Source organism: Eutrigla gurnardus, assembly GCF_963514095.1.
Source record: "Eutrigla gurnardus genome assembly, chromosome: 7".
NCBI lineage: Eukaryota > Metazoa > Chordata > Actinopteri > Perciformes > Triglidae > Eutrigla > Eutrigla gurnardus.
In genome coordinates, this window is record NC_139921.1 from 28315084 (window position 1) to 28338552 (window position 23469).

Consider the following 23469-nt stretch of genomic DNA (forward strand, 5'->3'; position numbering starts at 1 on the left):
TTTGGGAAGTGTGTTTATTCAACTCAGCATCTCAAAAGTTTGAGAAACATTGAGCTTGACAGTTGGTATGAAATCACAGCTATGGTTTATGGGGTTCCTCCACACTCCGCCCGGCTGTCAATCAACCAATCAGCCGGCCGACAGCGCGGCTGGTGACGCTGATTGAGGCCGACGTGTGTGTGCAAACACGGACGGGTGTGTGAGAGGAACCGGCGAAGGCCACGGCGCTCCGGGGGCCGCGGATCACGGTCGGGGTCAACGTCGCTCCGTTTTACCCACAAATCAATGAGACGGGTCCGAATTCAAAAAGACCAGAGAAGAAGAAAAAAAAAAAAGCTCCCCGGCTCGATAATGAAGCCGCTGAGACCAAATGCCACGGGGGGAGGGGGAGGGGGAGGGAAGGGGAGAGGTAATTGGGAACGATCAGTCATTAGTAAAGTGGCTGCAATTTAAATTGACATTTGGAATTGATTGTATTGGGTCAAACACTGGTGGACTGCAGGCTGCAGTCCGACGCGTTAAAGATGCATTATGGGAAAAAGAAGACCTGGTCAGAGAGTGTGTGTGTGTGTGTGTGTGTGTGTGTGTGTGTGTGTGTGTGTGTGTGTGCTTGGAGGACACACAGCAAATGGCCAGATGCCTCCAATGTTTGACTATAGAGCCAGGGAGGGAGGGAGGGAGGGAGGGAGGGAGAGAGAGAGAGAGAGGATCACAACAACAGAATTATTTATGTTCTGTCGGGGGCCACTTCAAGCTGCCAAAACATGCACGAGGGGCCAATAGCCTGTTGGCTCTCAGAGCCCTGCAATGTGTGTGTGTGTGTGTGTGTGTGTGTGTGTGTGTGTGTGGCAAGCGTTTAAATATTTTATCAGCCACAGTGATAGCAATGGTAGATATGGACTAATAGTTTTTGAGTAGTTGTAATTCTAAGCCAACAACTCCACACATTCATTTTGATTCGTTCTAATTAAAAGATATCTAGTATTAATTGTCATCAGTCAAAATGTTGAATTTATGGGAAATGTTCACTGTAGATATCTAATGAATTTCCAACTCGTCAATGTTTACCATTGACTTTCTCAGTTAGAGAAATCTATAATTCAGTGTTGACCTGTTTTAATCCCAAGCGAACATCCATAATGTCACTTTTGACTAATAAAATATATCGACAATTCATTTCTAACTGTTTAATGTTTAATTAATTAATGTCTTACGAGTGGAAATGTCCATTATAGATATCTGTAACTTATTACAGTCAACGTTCATTATTGACTTCTATTCTACTCATTAGACATCCACTTCAGTTTTAGCTGTTTTATCGTTATAACTATAAGCCGACGTTTCTCACGGTGGAAATGCTGCTGATCAAACGTTAAGAGAGCTCGCCGTAGTGGGCTGGTCTAGATCTGATCCCGTTCTCTGGTGACAGCAGAGTAAACGGGTTCCGCTGAATCCTCAAAAGCACAAATCAGGACGTACAAGTACAACGCCAGATGCAAAAAAAAATCTCAACTAGCAACGTTTGCAGAGGAGGTGGAGTCGGCCCCAAAACACCCGACCACGAATGAATAATTTAAACGCAGTTCTGTCTCTTGAATTTCAGACCAGATCTCGGAGGACCGGTTCCTGCCTGACCCGAGCTTCTTTCACAGATTTACTTCACTTTCCCCCCCAAAAAAGGCTTCTGTCAAGACTCAATCCTGGCCCCGTTTGGGCTGCTGTTCTAAAAGTATCACTTCAGCAGCGATGTCATACAGGAACAAAGAGGCTGGAGGCCTTTCAGAGGCACGCTGACTCAGCAGACCTGGGAGTGACGACACTAATCACCTCTCCGCTTTAACGAGGTAAACGGCGGAGAACAAGGTCAGCGAGTGGAACAACAGGGCTGCCTGCCGTCTGCTGCTGCATGCTGATGCTGCTGCAGCTCGGGGGTCCGATACTGAACAGGAATCAGCTGTGATACTCCAAATATCACAACGGAACATCAGCTGGAGAACATGAAGGAACCAGTAGATAAAGTGAAGGAAGGTTTTTCCTGCATAGAGAATTAGGAGGAGGCCGCCTTCATAAACTTTCCTCCTCCGCCTCCAGCTCTCGACAAAACTCGGGCGTCTTCCTGGGAAACACAACTGGGTGGATTTATGTTATTATTTGTGCCTTACAGCGATGGTTTCCCCTGGTAACGACTTCTCACCACAGCAATAAGAAACGTATGTAAAATAAATCACTAAGACCAGAATGACTCATCGGCCACGAGGGGCGGTAGCCCTACTTCTGTTATGGTTGCAGAAAAGTGAAGCCAACGCTTAAGAGCCTCAAACTTGCATTCTCTCTTCTGGCCATCAGGGGGCGACGGTTGCAAAAAAAAAATACTCAAGAAATTCTCTTTTGGGAAGCAAACTTTGCCTTTTATCCCCCCAACTTTATGAAATACAAAATGTTGAAACACTCCTGTAAAACATGATATCTGTTCATTACAGTACCTACATTTGAGAACACAAATTCCACATAAACTACTGATAAAATAAAATAATTTCATTTTGGAAGTAAATTAAAACAATTGGTAAAAGTGTGAGAGGAGATTACTATTAATTCATTTATATTTTATTATTATTATTATTATTTATTTTTAATTTAAAGGTTTTCATTCATTTCCCAAAGACTCGCCCTCCTCTGCCTGTGATTGGCTAGTGCTCACTGCCTTCTTCTGGATAAGATACATGGAAGGTTGTAGGATTAATGATTTCAACTGCAGTCTCCTTGTATAGTACTCATATATATATATATATATATATATATATATATATATATATATATATATATAATTATGATGTTCTGAATATGGTAGGTCAAGTATATTTTTAATAATATTAAACTTACAGATCCATTGGAGATTTAAATCCTGGTGGTGTTGGTGTCATAATTAAACTTTATATGTACTATATAATGTCGATATGGTGCACTGATCAACAAGAAACTCTATACATGGCTTCAACAAGTCTTCAGCAGCCCTGCCGACCCCCGATCCAGACTATCACCTGACATATCGTCTTCATCGCGCTCCTCTGGGCTTCAGCGAGCAGTCGAGTCGATGCTTCACACTCTAAAGATCTCCCCCCACTGAGCTGTTTGCTGAAGTGTGAACTCGCTTGTGCTCCAGAAAAACAAGTGACAACCGCTCCGTGCATGTTGTCAACGTGAACTTAACGGCATGCAACGCTTCGTGCATCGACCTCGGAAGACTTTTTTTTCGTATTGAAACAACCACGTTTCCCATCAAAATGTGTCATGGGATTCAAGGTCGTATAAGTCTAACTGTTGCAGGAAAACTCCCTCTGCTGAAGCTAACAGGTCATTGTGTGAGTTGTTGAAACAAGGAAAATGAAACTCTCGCCTGTTTTCTGGTTAATATGCTCACTCGTTGCTAATTTGTAGGATAAAAAGGGGTAAGCTTAATGTTAAGTGTGTTTCTATAATATCAGGATGCTCATTAACTCTATAACTTTTCCAATGTCCTTATGGCATGTGAGCATTGGAATTAAATCATAGTCTGTAGTGACACAGTCAGATTTTGGCATCTTGGCAGTCGCCATCTTGGTTTTTTTGCAACCAGAAGTGACACAAGTGGGCGGAGCTACAAGCGGACGATGAATACGATATTATCAGGTGACCAGATTGCTACAATTAACTTTCACGAAACACATTGTGAAAAGGTTAAAGATGAAAACTGAAAAAAGACAACCTGTCAATCATCAGGTAAGCCCCGCCCCCTAAAGCATCCCCTGCTTTCTGGTCTGGTGGACTCTAAATGGACCATAATGTACTAAATTAAAATCATGCTGGATTGAAGAAGACTTGGAACTAGAGACTGAGACCATAAACTCATGTTTACTATACAGCCAGCGAGGAGTCGCCCCCTGGTGGTCGTTAAAGAGAATGCAGCCCTGAATCAGAAGCTATTTCTTTGAGTAGTGACACAGTCGGGTGCACAACACCGACAGCATCAGGGTTTCTCTTCCCACAGGGGCCAGTCACGCACTAAATATATATATAAGTGTGTGTGTGTGTGTGTGTGTGTAAGCACTTGGGTGTGTTGTAAGAATCTGTCAGGAGGCTTGATTGTTTTATTATTAGCTGTCAGCAGCTCGGATGGAGGTCCTCTCTCAGGGGAGGCTGGACGTTCTGGGACGTCGGGTCTCAGTCTGGTTGTAGAGGAGCATTTAGGAAAGCTTTTATTCTGTTACTTTGCAGCATCCATCAAAGACACAAATAAAGAGGTCTCGGCAGGATGGAAGATAAGAGTTGTCTCAATTTGACCGTTTTATCAACATGCCGAGACTTTCTTCTTCTTTGTTTTTTACATCTAATATATGTTTTTGCCCTCTTTATTTTTATATAATTATATAATTCTCCAAGTCACAGTAACCTCTAAGGGTTAATTCCCACTTTCATATGCCCCTTTGTCGAACAGCTGCTGAACACCGTCTCCATAAAACAGATGAACCTTTTAGAAAACACAAACAAACTCTTCTGAAGGAGCTCTGAACTCCTCGGCCGAGACAGAAACGTACGCCCGAGGATGTAAAATGTCTGACTTCAAAAATAGCCACAACAGGAATATCTCCATGACAAATATGTGCTTCCTCGATGCAGCAGTTTGGACTTATGTGGCCAAGAAAAAAATCTGTCATTCAGGTCACTATGACTTCAAAGGGTGCTTTGCTTTGGCAGCAGCCAACTTCGAAATTAAAGTGAAGCCAAAGAACACATTTTCATTGCATTCCAATAAAATATATTTGGGGAAAAAAATGTCACATTCTCGGAGGGATTTCTTTCTAACAGACCTGGAAGAAAACATTCAATTCATGATGTTGTACAACAAGGACTTATGTTATAAAACATATGCACTTGTTTTAAATTAAACATATAGCTTTAGATTTTATGCTTTTGCCTCCCTGTTATTGTTTTCATGTTTTTATTGTTGTTTTATTGTTTCTGTTTTGTTTGTTTTTTGTGTAGAAGAGGACCACAATGGAAATAAGCCTTAGAGCTTTATTGTGTTTTTATCCTCGGTGATGATGTCCAGTCGTTGTAAGTGTTTATGTGCTCTTTTCTGTGTGTCCACCAAATAAAATCAATCAATCAATCAATCAATCAATCAATCAATCAATCAAGACAATATTCAAGTTGTATGAAATACACGGGAAAGAACGTTTTCCCCCAGGGTGGTACCACCTTTATCTGTCCCCACAGGAAACATGGCACCCAGAGAGAGAGAGGGAGAGAGACAGAGAGAGAGAGCACCGAGACTGAGATTAAGACGTGGAGAAAGTCGGAAGAAACAATTTGAACGTTAATTAGCATCCCTCTCCTCCTCCTCTGCAAAAACACAAACAATGCGGCGCCCAGAGAACCCCAAAGCAAACAGGGACAAGGCTGCGAGCTCGCTAACTTTAGGTCCAACTCATCTGTGCTAAATCAGTGGCGGAGAAGCACAGAAAAAATCATAAAAATAAGAAAAGACCGAGCTGTGGGATTTAGAGCAAGTCAAAGGGAGGCAGGGAGGAAAGAAAACAAGGGAGAAGAGGAAGAGAGGGGGATGTACAGGAAAGGAGGAGAACAGAGGGAAAGAGGCTGGATGGGAGGGAGACAAAAGGAGGGAGGGGGTAATAAAGATGAGTGAATGAGGGGCAGAAAAGAGGGGGAAGGAGATGATGCAGGTGGAGAGAGAAGAAAGTGAGCAGAAGTGGGAAACGGTGAGAGCTGAAAATAGAAGAAAAAAAGGGAAAGGTGATAAAAAAGAGGGATGGCGATGGAGATGGGGCGAGAGACACAGGGAGGAAACAGAGAGAGAGAGAGGGGTTGTTCCCTTTATGGATGGATGTGATGCTGCACCCAGCGGGAGCAGGTTGCATGCTGCAAATGCTGACATGCAAACAGGATGCTGACGCATGTGTATCAACACGGAGCATCATCAGCCAGCGAGGAACTGCAGGCTCTGCATTTGTATGCAAGGAGGCCGCGCAGCGCGCAAACAGCACGCCGCCCTCCGAAAGAAACCTCGCCGCCGCTCAAATCGAAACATACTGTTAGTGAATACGATTGGATGGGCAAAAGGGATGGTCCCAAAAAAATAGTTCAAATACACCCCATCAAATCTGTCCCGGCGGCGGGATCGATAAGAAGCAGTATGAGTTTGAAAGAAAAAAACAACGTCCTCCGTTTGTCCTCTGGGTTTCTGGGCAACATGCAAACACACTTACAGGAGAAACACCTGCAGTCAGGCGTGCAGGGAACACAGTTCCCCCCCCATATTTAATAAATAAATAACAAAAAAAGAAAAATCAATAACACATCACAGCGTGTTCCTGAGGTACAGGGATTCATCAAAAGCTTGCTGTGTTCGGAGAAAACCGCCGTCCCCATCTTCACAAAAGCAGCCCGTTGGACTTTAAACGCTCGTCAGGATAAACATTTTTCTGTCGGGCTGAACCACGGGGACACGTGTGCAAAACTAAAAAAATGCATTTCCAATCTCCTTTTCCATCACATGGAATCACAGGTTTGAATATTGGAGACACTTCTATCTGGATAAGATAGATGTGATGATGTCATACGTGATGTGTGTTAACAGGTGATATGTTAGCTTCGAGCTAAGCTACCTAAGCTACCTCATGTTGCTTTAAACTGCGTCTTTCAGCTTGATGTTTCTGCCCCCTAGTGGCCAAAAAAAAACATGATGGGACAAGCTACATGCTTATGATGCGTGCTACGTAAAAAGGAAAAGTTGATATTGACATAAGTTATGTGCGCCCCGGTGCTTCTCCACTGTAACGGGCGGCGTGCGTACGCGGGGGAACAGCGGAGCGGCTCCGGTGATCCATCAGTAACCGTAACTGTACCGCCGGCATCACCTCTAAGCAAACGGAGAGCTGCTCACCTGAAGAACGTGACAAAGAACTGCACCAGGTCCATGAAGTTACTGTGCTGCGAGAAGGCGATCTGCAGGAAGAAACAAGAAAAAGCTGCTTTAATAAGGGGGATTATAAAAAAAACAGGAGGTCAGCATTACACGCTCATACACATGCAGGCTTTTACACGCCGGAGTCGACCTTGTGGATCTGACAAACGAGCCGGAGAGATAACGCCGCCTCGACGGCGTTGTATATCCCGGATAATATATGTATATTTATGATTCTCAACCTGTGCTCTTACTTGCATATATTTGTATATTTGTAGTTAAATGACAAGATAAGGGATTTTTTCTTTATTATCCAGCGTTACTGGGAGGTTCCCAGTCCGTCTGCTCATCTGTGCTGCAGACCACACGCCTGTCAAAGCAGCCGAGAAATCACTGCTGCACATGTGGGCAGGAATATTCAGCATGTTATCATCATAAGAGCAGTTGTACCAATGATATCCTGTCTTAATCAAGGTTGCCAGGGGTAACATTGGCAGTGCCGTCTCTCCCACACCTCCTCTCTCCACACTTAACGCCTACAAGCCCCTGACAATGCTTTTACAATGAACGTTTTCCTGCCTGCAACAACACAACACTGCCTCCCTCTGGTAGCATCGGGGTACTGCAGCAGAATCCCCCCCCCCTCACACAGCCGTTTCTCTCCGAGGTGACACCTTGGACCAGAACTGCTTAGTATTCCTTAGCAAAGCAGGGATTTACATACAATTCCAGTGGAGAAAAAAGATTAGAAAAAAATAGACAAAAAGCAGCAGCGTGCGTGTCAGATTAGTCTATGAATACTTAATGTCATCAAGAATTACAATACATGCATAAAAAACATGGCTCAGAATTTGTGGAAATCGTCGGTGACGCTAACACAAGAACAACACAGAGGCCAGAATCACCGGTGGTGGGATGTTGGGTGGGGGGGTGGAGGTTTGGGGGTGGAGGTTTGGGGGTGGAGGGGGAGTGTAATTTCCTGGTGTAGTCGGCACCATCTGGCTCGCTAATGTGCTGCTGTTGATTACTGTTGAGCACCGAATCCTCCGTGTGATCATTTCTCCTCCGGACCGCTGAACACCGGAGAGAAGTTCAGGGAGCCGAAAACTTTAAAAGAGACGTCAACCACAGTATCAGCGGGTACACAGACTACTAGTACTAGTACACGGGTCTGGTGTTCGAGTCCCCGGGTATCACAGAGCAACACAAGCTTCTTTTTTAATGAGTCGTTTATTCTACCAAAGAGGGAGTTGTGGTTTTTGGGGTATTTTAGGATCTTGATGTCCGTCTCATTAATTGTTATTTGTATGGTTTAAACAGCTCTTGGGCTGTTGTTTAAAGCTACAATAAACTTTTAAGTGGTTATGAAAGTGTTAAATATGATAGTTATGCATCTAAATGACCCAGATAAACAAACGAGACCATCAGCGAGAATAATGACTGATTTTCCACAAAGTATTAAGAAAAAATATATAGAAATAGACACATTTATGACGCCGTATTGAACGGACCTACTGGAGGGAAGGGGGAGGCACAGTGGAACCAGAACCAGGACTGCACGGCAGTCTGGCAGACCCTTCTGCAGTTCAAATTTGAAGCTTTTTAAAAAGGGACTCTGGCACTCAGAAACACTACCACCTTTGTCCACAGGGGTCGCCAGAATGACCACAAAACCAAAGTTCTTCGCTGTAGCTTTAAGTGCGTTTTATGGGTCTATTTTTTGTTATTTGACATGGAAATGACTAAGTAGTACTGTAGAACTTTTTGAAGGTCTTTGTCTTGTCAGAATAGACCTCATCTTTACCCGTTTCAGAGAAAGAGGACTCACAAAACTGCCTGTGCATCGTCTGATTGTTAACATCACTGTGGCTGCTCGTAGAAAACGACAGAAAAACACTTCTGCGATGCCTTTTGACAGTTTTATCAAAAACATTCCTCACGGTTCACTTAAACATACACACATAGCGTACTGGATATGGCAATAAAGGAGGCGAAGGAAGAGACATCCGTTTTCTGTGGGTGTTTTTATGGTAATGTGGCTGTTTCGGATCCATTTGAGGAGCGTCTTACGATTTCCATGTTTCACATTTTATCTTAAAAGAGTGTCAAAGAGAGTCTCGGTCATGACTTCTGGTCTCGACTACAATGCCAGCGGAGAGACAGGAACAACAATGGTTGGATTTTTACTCCGAACTGGCATTTTGACACTTTAATCCCAAATACTCTGAAATCTAAGCAGCATCTCTGTTCCTCCACAAAACACGAGAGAGTTACTGAGAAGCCAATTAGTGCCTCACAATTAACAAAAAACGGTTTAGAGGGGAGAGGAGGGGGGGTTCACTTCCTGTGCTCATGAATTAAAGAAAAAAATGTGGAAGATTGTGTGAAACTGAGTCGCAGAGACTCGTCTGACCAGCTGTCGTGCTTCGTGATGGCGGACTCACAGAAGCCTCTCCTCAAGGTGATTACACATTCATGAAGTAATTCTCTCTTTTAATAACGCCATAGTCTCCTTCAAGGACGATTTTTCCTCAACACACAAAAACGTCATCATGACTTATTAACGGTATCGCAGCGAGCTGATGACACATGTCATCGCGGCGGCGGCGGTGGCCCAGGTGGCGCTCTCGTTATGTGCCGCAGCAGAGGGCGACTCTTTAGGGGCCACAAAGGATGTGAGGGCGGCGGTGGCGGGGGGGCCCGTCAGACTGCCGGCTGCGAGGATTCTGCCTTTAATCGCTTCTGACAGACACTCCAACTACATTGGTCTACTTGAAGGAAATGTTATCATCAAAAAAAAGGACAAAAGGAAACAGACTTTTTAATATGTTGGAACTGGAAAATGTGAATGAGATACTTTATGCATGTGTCTGTAGTATAGTATAGTATATAGTATATATATATATATATATATATATATATACTGTTTAACATATTTAAAAATATTATTTATTAGATACAAATGTAATTTTTCTTTGCACTTATTTGCCATGTTTACAGTAAAACTATTAATTTCTATACATTTTACACATTTTTTGAATTTCACTTTTTTATTTTTTTTTTTAAATGTGTCGAAATAAAATCAAAAATCTCCCGTGTAAATAATAAATATGCAGCTGATTTTAAAGTGGAACCCACCACTGGGTCGCTGCACGCCGGTATCACCGGCTGGGTTTGTGTTCCCCCAACCTCTCGGTGTGATCCGTATCAAACGCACCCACCAGGCAGCCACGCGTGTCCCAGATAAACACTCCACGAGTCCACACGGAGACCAGCTGATAGCTGCCGCCGCTCCACCACAGCGGGGCATTAACATGGAGGCTGCTTCTAATCTCTACCATATCATGACATGTTCACTAAGGCACGGAACAGGAGATCACAGCTCTTTAATGTAATTAGTCTGGGATTTGTGTTTCATTACAAACATCATTAAATTCAGATCCATTCTTCATCAAGAGAGAAGGGGGGACTAATCTCACTGCTTTGATGATCGGAGCTGCTCGACGGTAATGAAGTCATCACAGGATTCACTTTGACCCCAGTGGAGGGTCTCAATTTTTGGGGGGGTCAAAGAGTGCAATCTCGACAGAATCTGACATCTGTGCTTTGCAGGAACGTTTATACACAATAACACTGTTGGCCATGAAGTTGGAATATTGCCTTTTCAGACACAATCCTCTGTTTATTCCTATTTAAATGCATCAGCGATCACCTTTGACCAGGCAGTGATTTACATTATGTGTCACAGTGAAAATGTGTTCATGCATAACATTCGTTTGGTGCTTTTAAAAACAAGACATTTGAAAATGATTCCAGCATTATATATTCCAAGAAGAGGAGCTGAACTTCAGTTTCGGGGGGTAACATAATGTTATATTGCATCATATTTTAATGCAACAAGTGGCGTCGATGTAAAACTCCCTGAGTTGGCTACTTCCGACCACGTGAAAGCAAACAGAAGCAAAAACCCCCGAGGCGGCATGTCGGCGAGAAAACGAGCACGATATAGAGAGAGAGAGAGAGAGAGAGAGAGAGAGAGAGAGAGCTTAGCTTGCACACAGCCCACTCTGAATGCAGCATGTGTTTCAACTTAACATTCCACTTTGCCCTCGCTCTTTCTCGGCTGCTGTTTATGAAGCGCTTTCCAACACTGCCATCTTGCCTGCCAACGCTGGAGTACCAACCGCCTACGGTTAACACACACACACACACACACACACACACACACACACACACACACACACACACACACACACACACACACACACACACACACACACACACACACACACACACACACACGCATCCCAATGCCAAACTGCAGAAGACCACTGAAGGCGAGGAGAGCAAGATAAAAAAAAAAGGACAACAAATGAAATATGGCTCTTATTAAGAGGAAAATATTTGCAGACGAGGAGCAGAGGCAGAGAAAGAACGGAGGTGGGAGGAAAAAAAACCCAAAAGGTGGAAAATGTTACCTCGCTGACGAAGGTAAAGCTCCATGAGAAAAATGACACGCTAGCAGACCTGCGTGTTTTGAGTTTCAAGGACTGGGGGGGGAGTCTTCCATGTGTGACCCCCACCCGGCAGCACAGAAGGTGAGCTGAACCCGGAGGAGGCCGGGAGGGGAGGCAGGCCTCGGCTCCTCCGCCGAGCTGCACCGGGTCTCCTGAGGCCGGCTGGCAGCAGCTGGAGCTCTGAAGCTGAGAGAACTAAAAGGAAGTGGAAGATGGAGGATTTCTTTTCCTCCCCCTCCTTCAGGAGGAGGGCAAGAGGGGAAGGAGCTTTTCACGGGGCAACCAGTCAGATCACTTCTCACAGACGGGCAAAGCCTGCAGGGAGAACACACACGAATCCAGGACCCGGAGCACCCCCCCCCCCCCCCCCTCACAAACCAGCACCTGGCAGAGCATTCACCCATCAGCAAACTCACCATGATGCAAACTCTATTCTGTCCTTTATGGTGCTGCACAAACACCCAGAAACTATGAACGAACACGTAGGTTTGAATATCCGAGTGCAAGAATGTAGACGAGGGTTTTGATCAATATCAATAAATCGGGTTCACGATGTCTTCAGTGAGGCCTCCTGACAAAGTCATTAACATGGCACTGAAACCTACTGGAATAACTGTACATGTAGTTAAGGAACTCATACTTTTCATTAGGCCCCATGTTTTACATTTCTGAAAATTCACAACGATGAAGTTATTTGTGATACCGTGTATATTGTATATTATCATGCCACCGGCAAAAGGAGGAGTTCAGAAAAGTGTTACTTTTCAAAAAACTGCATCTTCAGTGTCGGAACTTTGTTCACCGAGAAAGTCCAAATCACAGATTCTCAGCTTTCTGCCTTCCAATCAGATCAACCGGCTGGACGGCGCCAAGAAGAGGGTTCGCTCCGAGCATCAAGAGTCCTGAGCCCTGTCTCTCTCCCTCCCCTGTCTCTCTCCCTCCCCTGTCTCTCTCTCTCCCCTTGTCTCTCTCCCTCCCCCGTCGATCTCCCACCCCTTGTATCTCTCTCCCCCCCCATCTCTCTCTCTCCCCCCTGTCTCTCTCTCTCCCCCTTGTCTCTCTCTCTCCCCCCGTCGATCTCCCTCCCTGTCTCTCTCTCTCCCCCTCGTCTCTCTCTCTCCCCCCGTCGATCTCCCTCCCTGTGTCTCTCTCTCCCCTTGTCTCTCTCTCTCCCCCCTGTCTCTCTCTCTCCCCCCTTGTCTCTCCCTCTCTCTCTCTCCCCTTGTCTCTCTCTCCCCCTGTCTCTCTCCCCCCTTGTCTCTCTCTCCCCCTGTCTCTCTCCCCCCTTGTGTCTCTCTCTCTCTCTCCCCTTGTCTCTCTCTCTCCCCCGTCTCTCTCCCCCCGTCTCTCTCTCTCCCGTCTCTCTCTCTCCCCCTTGTCTCTCTCTCCCCCTTGTCTCTCTCTCTCCCCCGTCGATCTCCCTCCCTGTGTCTCTCTCTCCCCTTGTCTCTCTCTCCCCTGTCTCTCTCTCTCCCCCGTCTCTCTCTCTCCCCCCGTCTCTCTCTCTCCCCCCGTCTCTCTCTCTCCCCCCGTCGATCTCCCTCCCCTTGTCTCTCTCTCCCCCTGTCTCTCTCTCTCCCCTTGTCTCTCTCTCTCCCCTTGTCTCTCTCTCCCCCCCCCGTCTCTCTCTCCCCCCATCTCTCTCCCCCCTTGTCTCTCTCTCTCTCTCTCCCCCGTCTCTCTCCCCCCTTGTGTCTCTCTCTCCCTCCCCTTGTCTCTCTCTCCCCCGTCTCTCTCCCCCTTGTCTCTCTCTCTCCCCCCTGTCTCTCTCTCTCCCCCGTCTCTCTCTCTCCCCCGTCTCTCTCCCTCCCTGTGTCTCTCTCTCCCCCTGTCTCTCTCTCTCCCCTTGTCTCTCTCTCTCCCCCGTCGATCTCCCTCCCTGTGTCTCTCTCTCTCCCCTTGTCTCTCTCTCCCCCCTTGTCTCTCTCTCCCTCCCTGTGTTCCCCCCCCCCCCCTGTCTCTCCCCCCCAAACTATCACAATACAAAAATACCTAAAATATCTTCAGAAGAACCAAACTGCCTCTATTTCCATAACTAACAGCTGATTAGTTGACACATTATGTCTAATATTCCGTCCCGTGACACAAATAAACAACGTTTAACACAATAAATGCTTTTAATGAGGAGTTGATTCCACTTTATGGTCGTTTTGGAGGCTCCGTTGTCTCTAATATCTTGACGCTTGGTAACATAAAGGGGAGGGGAAGTCTAGCTGGGTGCACCTAAATAAACCGCTATGATTGTAATGGACTCCCGCGAGCCAATCAGAAACAAGCATCTTCTGTGTAAACACGGACTAGCTGGCGTGTGAACAGTTCTTACACATTACAGGATCCGTCTAAATCACGCTGTGAGTTAAAGCGACTTTCATCTGGTGAGGAAATTACAGCCATTAAACACCACAAACATCGCTCCGCCGCCGCCGTCCAGTAAGAAAAGGACTATTGAGGGACGGCGTTCTCGCCAACGCTTCACCCGAGTGCAGCGGCCGACGGAGCTACAGCTCACGCCGCCGGCCTGCAGGACACAAGAGCCCCCATTCAGGACCCGAGGAGCCACATCAACACCGGAGGGTTCGCTGCCCACATTTTACCGGGGACGGCCAACATTCACATTCGACCGTTTCAAACCGACAACTTTTTACTTTATAGGGTAGAAAAGTGGACGGTTTCTGCACTTTGATGCAAAATATGTAGCGTTATGAGTAGATGTGTTTATTTATTTATTTGCATGCATACACAGAAGGCAAATATGGCACATAAATGCACATCAAGAGACCTGACGAGCAATTCTTTGTGTGGATGCTTTTACCCAGAATGCATGAATGCTTAATATCCTCGGCGTAATTACAGTCGATGAATATTCAAGACGGCCTGGTTAAGTTTGTACTCATGTTCTACTTGAGTAAATCATGCTTTTATCATACATTATGACCCCGTTAAGCTTATGGTTCTCTTCATGTTTATCTGACCTGTTTGAACTGGCTTCTGTTTTCTGTTTTATATCCTTTTAATTATTTATTTACATTTTTGTTTTCAAGTTTTTATTTATTTGCTCATTTTAATGTTTGGGTCTTATTTTCTACAATTATTATTATTATTATTATTATTATTATTATTATTATTATTATTATATATGTGGGTTTTACTTGAAGAAGCAACACGACTATTGTTGCCGATTTGTTTGAAACTAAGAATAAATGGCGAGTCATCTTCTGCAACATCTCATTTGGGTTAATTTCGGAGCACAAAGCCTCCCATTTATAGATTTCAAGCTTCATATAGACGACTTTCTTCTCTCTGAATCGACAAAATATCAGTCGGTTGGATGCTGATCCTGAAGACGTCACGGCTGAAATCTGCCCAGTTGTTATGAAGCCAAAGCCTCACAAAGTCTGGGAACGAGCCGCTCCTCCGTTGTGGATTTCAGCAGACAAAAATTGTATTTAAAAAATACAACGACTTTGAGGCACAATGAGGATTTGAATGGTTTAAATGCAATCGTCTGTAGTGTTGTAAGCGTGTCGTTTATCTTATATATGTGTGCGTTGGGCTTACCTGGATCTTGATGGGCCACGTGAAGTTGCTGACGTAGACGAAGAAGGTGATGTTGGGGCTGTTTCGGAAGTCGAAGTTCTCGTTGGAGAAGCTGTCTTTGAACTCCTTGATGTTGCTCCGGGACACGATGGGGATCTCCTCGCCGCTCTGGGTGCCTGCTGAGGGACGGGGAGGAGGAACCAGAGTTATGGAGGGTTTGATGAAGGAGATCGGAGGACGAGAGACATAGAAGTATGAGCCAAAAGGCAGATAGGCAGACGAAGAACAGGCCGTTAAATTGTGTGAATAGATTTAACTATTAAAAAGGAATACTTGATTTAAAAACCACTTCAGCACAAACTAACACTCGTATGTTAGTACTTAGTATGTAGCTATATATTGTTGTTTCACTTACTTCTGAGAAAAAAATACTTTTTGGAAGTCACTTTGGACAAAGCGTCTGCTGAATGCCCTAAATGTAAAAATGTAAATGTAAAAAATGTAAATCTAAAAAAAATACAAATGTAAATGTAAAAATGTAAATCTAAAAAGTGTAAATCTAAAAAATTTAAAATCTAAATCTAAAAAGTGTAAATCTAAAAAATTTAAAAATTTAAATCTAAAAATTGTAAATGTAAAAATGTAAATGTGAAATGTAAATGTAAAAAGGTAAATGTAAAAATGTAAATGTAAAATGTAAATGTAAAAGTAAAAGTAAAAATGTGAATGTAAAATGTAAATTGTAAGTGTACTGGGGTGTTTTGGGGAGACGTACCGGTGAAGCTGGTGGCCCAGGTTATATTCAGGTTGAAGTTCTTTGAGGCGTTTATGAACATGTCAAGATCCCGGTTTGGCTGAGGGAGGAAGAGGGGACAAAGAATCATCATCATCATCATCATCATCATCATCATCATCCTGCTGTATCACAGAAGAAAAAGGATTAAACAGATTTTATTTGAAATAAGAAGAAACATTTATAAAATGTGTAGCAGGTCAAAAAAATCCCGTCTGCTTTCTGAAAAAAAAAATGGGGTGAGACAGGTCTGTCGGGGGTGAGACAGGTCCGTCTTACCCCCCCGACACCAGTCTGCCGCTGTACAAACAGCCACTGTGCTGCACATTTACACAGCTAATGGATGCTGTATTAGCAAAACAAATGTTTGAACAAGAGTCAATGACGATAATGACATGCATTTAAATACTTGTAAGTGCAGTCGCAAACGGAGATTTTTATACACGAATTGAAAGGCGGCATTTTATTGTTTGTTTGTTTAATTATCAGCTAATAACTCGTTATTGAAGATGTACGACGAGGACCTCGTTGTTTTCCGCGGCGTCTCGGCTCAATAAACGAGCGTAAAGCATCTTCATCGTGCAGACGAGTTACATTTCTAATGGAGGATATAAAAACCACGGAAGCGAGATGCAATCAAAATGTCATTTCCCGTGACTTTAAAAATGCACAGCGTGTTTGTGCACATCTCTGATCTGCAAAGGGACACTTTTTATTTTTTACTTTTAGTGCAGCCGCCCTTACAAAGTACATACTGAACTACTTGGTATATATCTACTACAGTATCGGTCCACTACATGTGACGTACTAAAATTATTATTCTATATATGTGGCAGTATGGGGAACGTACGGGATTTAAATCGTCACATATACATATATGTATATATACATTATACATGCGTGACCTGTGACCTTTGCTCCTAATCCTCTGCAGCATTTAGGAGCAGCGGGTGAAGAAGCACCCTGGGGAGCAACTTGGTGTCGCCCTAAAGGACACCGAAGGTTACAGGACAAAGCACTCTCCTTCTTTTAATGGTCACCATAGCGACCAGCTCACCAGAGCCCGTCAGATGCTGCAGGTAAACAACGTTCTCGCTATGACATCACACGTCATGTCTGTGTGACTCTTTTTGGTTTGATGTATTTTATTAGTTTCATAAATACACATGTATATATACTACATATATTTGTGTTAAAACATTCTATTAAAATACCTCCCTCCATATGCTATATTGTATGGTATGGTATGTTGTATGGTAGCTTGATATGATGAGAACTAAATAAAGATATTATTATTATTTACCATAACAGCTAAATTGTTAGTTGTTAATGTTTATATTGTGTTTCGTGGGTTTAAAAGGAGCGGACTCTATTTATTACGGTTGGAGCTTGTTATTTCCTTTCAAATTAAAATCTCTCCGCCGCTTTAAGTGTTTTCTTTAATGTGGAACTAATGATGATTGTGTCTGTTAAGTGAATATTGTGATTTTTCTGTGCATTTGTCCAACAGGATGAAATACTGGGTTTGGAAAAATTCAACTTAAGCTAAATAAACCGTTCATAAAATCCACTTGAAAGTGCGTCGTCGTCTCGTCGGCTCATGAAAAGTGAATATTTTGGAGATGGTTTTCACAAGAGAGCAACATTTATATTCGTTTTGCGAAAGGCTTTATTTTTATGACTATGATGCTGTTATCGGGGTTATTATCATTTACCAAAATGGTAAAGAAGAAGAAACTTCCCGGTGCCGACTTTCTAATCTTTAGGTCCCGATGGGAAGCGACAGCTGCCGGGACGGTGGGGCGTTCACTGTCAGACTCACCTCCTCGGGCGTGGCCACGAAGTTGATGGCGGTGTAATAGCGGTCGTCCTCCTGCGACAGGCTGAAGGTGAACTGGTAGTCGATGAGCAGCGTGTCTGTTTGAAGTGATTGAGCCGCCGGCGGCGTGGGTGTGGGAGAGGGAGAGAGAGAGAGGGAGAGATAGAGAGAGAGAGAGGGAGAGAGAGAGAGAGAGAGAGAGAGCATGGTGGGGATTACAAAAATAGTTTTGTTTAGTCGAGTTTTGAAAGTCACACATGAAGAATGTTTTCACACAGCGCTCGGGGTGGGAAATGACCCAGATCCCCCTTTTTTTTCTTCTTTCGTTTCAAAATCGACTTTTCTTGGATGGACCTGAGGATTCATGAGGAACAGAGAAAAGCAGCAAATAAGCGGACTCAGTAAGACTAAGAAAGGCATTTTTACATAAAAAAAAAAAAAAAAGACCTGATCAATAAAATTAGAAAAACTAAATATTTGTTAATGCATCGTCCATTGAAGGAGTCACGGATTAAATGTGTCTTTAGTGACCATTGATTATTTATTTATTCATTCAATATCCAAAAAAGCAATATATACCTGTAAGTATTATTATTTATTATTATTATTAAAGAAGTTGTAACAATTCCAGTTTTTTGTCAGATGATGAACTAATTAGTGAGCAAATCGTTATAATACAACCCACACTGCCAAATTGGAGAGAGAGAGAGAGACGGCCCTTCAGAAGCTCACTCTCGGTTCCTTCCACCTCGTTTGTCCTCTGGCTGTGATTTCTTTAAAACATCAAACTACTTGAGACCTACTTTGATTTAAGAGCCATGTAACAGTCTTGGCAGGCAGACAGATAGACAGACAGAAAGACAGACAGACATGGTCACTGAAGTTGGTAATTGGGATTCCACTTACAGTAGCATGTTCCTTTGAGGGGGTTGCCTTGGTAACGATTCTCGATTTCGCACCTGAAACAGAGAGAGGTGGACGATAAGCGGAGTGACATCACAGCGAAAAAGGAAAACCGACGGAGAAGAAAAGTGAGAAGGCCGAGCCGACAACAAGTAACCTCTTTTTTTACTGAGGATTTTGTGAAACTGTATCTCAAGTGTTTTTAATAGGTTTCGGGAAGCCCTGCAGTGAGATTACAGTATGCCTAAAAGTAAAAAAAAAAGACTAAAAAAAGTACAAGGAGGGCGTTGAGTCTTGAATCATATTAGCATGTTTTGCTTGCAGGGGTTTTGTACATTTAAGTTTCCAAACAAAAATGCATAATGTGTGCAGAGATTCAGAACAATGTTAACACGGCAACAGAGTTTTAAAAGCCTCAAGACACAAGTTAAGTTCCAGAGTTCATAATAAAGGTTCCCGCTGAGCGTGTGGCGCCACAAAAAAGAAAAAAAAAAGGAGGCGGAGGTATGAGACCCCTCTGAACCCACGCAACAGGCGGGTATTTCCTCACACCATTTTACAAAGCCAGAAACTGAAATTATTGTTGGATTTTCACATTTCTGATGGTTCTTGAGTAAGTAATTTTCTTTCAAATGTTAGTATAATAAATTATTAAAAGACATTCAACTTGGACTTTTCATGATTTGTGGCATTATAACAGCATTATATTGCATTATTGAGACATTTCCGTCGAAGTGCAGGTCAGACGAGAGACGGACAAGGACAGGAAAATAGAAAATGTTAAACTCACAGATGGCAGCGATCTCCTTTGATGCCTTTGGTGGTGCAGAAGCACTTGCCGTTGTTGGGGTTGCATATGCTGGCGTGGCCGTTACACTTGCAGGCTGAGCAGAAGACACCAAACATAAAACTTTGACACATCGACATGGGGGGGCAGTACGAGCAGGGGATCGAACCGCCGACCTTGTAGTTAAAGGACTGCCCTAGAAATTTAAACAAATCTAATGATGGTTGACAGCTGAAACAACGAGCCTATTACAATTGCCTCCTTGTTCACAGGAACTCGTTTCCTCTTAATTACTTGTTTATCGGCTCCTTTTTGAGGTATTGATCGTGCACTTTTTTTTGCTAAACAATGCCTCCCTGAGCCAAACTAATATATAAAGAATGTCATTATGAGATGTCAAGCAAAACATGCCTTTACCATTGCTGCAAGCGGGAGGTAGAAATAAGAAGCATAAACAATGAACAGATAATACTGACAAGATGAAGACATGTAGAGAGGTTTGGTTTATGGCTATAAATATTTATTCCACCTGGATTTAGTGCGCCCAAAAAAGGCAAAAATGAAGCTGTGTAAGGAATGGACGATTGATTTGTTTTCTGATTGACTGACTGTCGGCATTAGCTGCGGAGCGGAGTAAATCTTTAATATCCCACGGCAGCGCTTTACTGTGCAGTCAGGAATCATGGCGGGGGGGATGGGGAATGGCAGACATAAAACTGTACTGTAAAATTCCTGACAAGTTAAATGAAGCCGTGCACGGGAAGAAAAAAAAATGCGGGTACTCACGCTGGCAGCTGCCCCCGTTGGTCGGGTCACCGTAGAAACCGGAGATGCAGCTTTCGCAGTGTCGGCCGGTCGTCAAGTCTTCGCACTTCTCGCACACGCTCTCGTTGACACACTGGCTGTGACCGTTGCACTGACAGGCTGCCGAAAAGAGTAAAAACAAAAAGCACTCACACGACTGCATGAAACAAAAGAAGAGCTTCGCTTCACAAAACAGCCCCCAGGCCCCAAAACATGAATGGATTTGTGTGTTGATTTGCAAGAACAAAAAAAAAAGGTGTTGGGATCCAGCGTGAGTCCTGAACTGTCTATCGGTGCCCCGTGTGAGTCCTGAACTACCTATCGGTGCCCCGTGTGAGCCCTGAACTGTCCATCAGTGCCCCGTGTGAGCCCTGAACTGTCCATCGGTGCCCCGTGTGAGTCCTGAACTGTCCATCAGTGCCCCGTGTGAGTCCTGAACTGTCCATCAGTGCCCCGTGTGAGTCCTGAACTGTCCATCAGTGCCCAGTGTGAGTCCTGAACTGTCTATCGGTGCCCCGTGTGAGCCCTGAACTGTCCATCGGTGCCCCGTGTGAGTCCTGAACTGTCCATCAGTGCCCAGTGTGAGTCCTGAACTGTCTATCGGTGCCCCGTGTGAGTCCTGAACTGTCCATCAGTGCCCCGTGTGAGTCCTGAACTGTCCATCGGTGCCCCGTGTGAGCCCTGAACTGTCCATCAGTGCCCCGTGTGAGCCCTGAACTGTCCATCGGTGCCCCATGTGAGTGCTGAACTGTCCATCGGTGCCCCATGTGAGCCCTGAACTGCCTATCGGTGCCCTGTGTGAGTCCTGAACTGTCCATCGGTGCCCCGTGTGAGTCCTGAACTGTCCATCAGTGCCCCGTGTGAGTCCTGAACTGTCCATCAGTGCCCCGTGTGAGTCCTGAACTGTCTATCGGTGCCCCGTGTGAGTCATGTACCGCCCGTCGGTGCCCCGTGTGAGGGTCCTCGTTTGACAAATAATGTTACTTTGATATCCTCTGTACCTGCCAGCTTTATTTTGAATTTACTACAGATTTATTAATAGGGTTGCAATGGCCCCTTTGCAGGGTCCTTTGTTTCTGTTTAGGAGAAACAACCATAATTGTTAGGGTTAGGGTTATCCCCATGAAAGGGCAAAACATGGTCAGTTTGGTTTGTTAGAGCAGTAAGCAGTTTTCATCATAGGGGCACTTTAAGGATTTTTACACACTGGGATCAATGAACTCACGACGAACAGTAAACTGTTGTATAATGATAACTTGGCTCTTTTTTTAATAAAAAGTTAGACTTGTGGAGCTTCAAATTGACGGATATTAAGAGGAAAGGAAAAGTTGCATTTAGGGAGTGAAATGAAGACATAAAGTCAACACTATCTCATCCTCTGCTGCTTTAATTTTAATGTACATATATATATTAAAATATGTACACTTTATTATGCCAATGCATATCATTGATACACTCCTTTTCCATCTAATTTCTTATTTAAACACGATCTTCAATCAATCGTTATCTTTTATCTACATCTGAAGTGCAGACATATATAAAAGAAACGAAAGAAAGTTTCATTTGATGCTTCATCATGAAGGCCTATTATTACTGCTGCGGCTACGACTTTCTATTACAGTTTCATGAATATTACTGAAAACATCTTCACAAAACCTGAGCCATTTCATTACTATTTATATAATGTTTTTCATCATACCTTTATTTAATAAAAAGAAAAAGGCCCATCTTTATTTCTTGTCCTCATTTATTTTATAAATTACCTTTGACAACTTATTGTTATTTGCTTGCAGCATCCAGCAAATATATAATTCCTCCTTTAGAGATGCCTTCCCTGAATATCTGCACTATTATATGTAAAAAATGTTTTTATTTGGCTTTATTTCTCCCACATTCCCCCCATTTGAACAACAACAGATTTCACTTTAAGTGTAAATACATTAACAGGAAAAGCATTTACCAACATAAATGAATATTGATTAATATCAACATTAAAACTAAACCAAAAGCTGATTGTTCCTACCCGGGCAGTGGATGAAGGACCAGTTGTATTTGGCCTCGCCGGGACACATGCTGGCGTTTAGGGCCGGCTGGCGGCTGGCGGACAGGCCGGGGAGGGTCGACGGGGCCGGCACCGAGGTCTGGAAGGGGCCCCGGTACGAGCCCTCGATGCACTGACCTTTGCCCGTGTTGCTGGGGTCGGTGCACCAACCGCAGCCCGGCTGGTCTAGACACTGACCGCAGGTTCTGTAGCCGGAGCAGTTCTCCGCTGCAGGACGACACAAAAGGATGCATGAAAACCGTGATGATTTATGATTTAGAAAAGAGCTTCACAGCGAGCGTTGTGAAAATCAAGGGTTTCACTTCATAAATGACTGTCTGTCCTACAGTGTGAGTGGGGGGTAACGGTAAGTAAACAATGTCGAGCCTTTCCCACAAGCTTCAATTAATTCCCACAACACCTCTACAAGGCTCAGCGGTTCATTTAGCTCATTCCTGATCCTCTGCCTATATTTTAATTCCTACAGCTGCCCCCCCGGGGGAGTTTTTCCGCCTATGGCTGCAAGACAACAATTTGTATTTAATTGACCTGCCAGGTTAAATAAATGAAAATGGCTCTCAGCCGCTGTGTACGCAAAACAAAAAGCACCAGCCGGAGACTAAGTTATCAAACTATTCAACCAGATTATTCATTCCCATCTCATCTGGTGGGGGGGGGTTAATGTGCTCGGCTAAATGAAGGTTTAAAAAGACGCTCCGCTCCGGAGAGCCACGGTTATTTAAAATGTTGCCTTATAGGGTCTGATGAAGATGGCTACATATGCTTAATTGGTTGAGTAAATTAACTGTGGAGCACAAACACGAGCTGACTTCAGATTTGTGTTTTCGTTTAACGAGTGGAGATTTTTCCTCTCCTTCCATACATTGCAATTCATCAACAATTATAGATGTAGCGGCTGCAATTAAAGCAAACAGTGTGTTGCAACACTTTCATGAGATGGTGTTTTTCATGTGAAATAAACAGGACAAGAACTGACGTTTGAAATGCAAGGAGGGATTAACAGAAGCTTAAAAGTTAACATGTATATGCGATGGGTTTCCACTGCAAAACAAACAGAAAGACAAAACCACACTTTCTTTAATTACTGGCCCCTAATTTCCCAGGTGGTTTCCTGTAATGTGGTACTAACTATAAAGGTAAACAGGAATGTCCTTAAAAAGAAAGAAAACTGTATTTCAATCCAAGTAAATATTCATTTATTATTGGAAACTTTACCCTCCAGATATGATTCAGTTGGCAATTTAAATTTAAATTTTGAATTTATTTTGCATTTTGAGAATAAAATC

General features: G+C 43.8%; 1 protein-coding gene across 2 annotated transcripts in view; it reads right to left on the minus strand.

Moving 5' to 3' along the window:
• Positions 1-23469, minus strand: part of atrn (attractin) — a 114183-nt gene that overhangs the window by 49072 nt on the left and 41642 nt on the right. The window contains exons 18-25 of one of the 2 annotated variants that reach the window (XM_084012567.1): positions 22145-22390; positions 20104-20241; positions 19321-19414; positions 18534-18586; positions 17631-17725; positions 15791-15869; positions 15037-15191; positions 6941-7002 (exon numbers count right to left, since the gene is read on the minus strand). In XM_084012567.1, coding sequence (XP_083868693.1) covers positions 6941-7002; positions 15037-15191; positions 15791-15869; positions 17631-17725; positions 18534-18586; positions 19321-19414; positions 20104-20241; positions 22145-22390 — 922 coding nt within the window. Of the gene's footprint in view, positions 1-6940; positions 7003-15036; positions 15195-15790; positions 15870-17630; positions 17726-18533; positions 18587-19320; positions 19415-20103; positions 20242-22144; positions 22391-23469 lie in introns of both variants that reach the window. The other variant, XM_084012566.1, reaches the window with a different exon arrangement.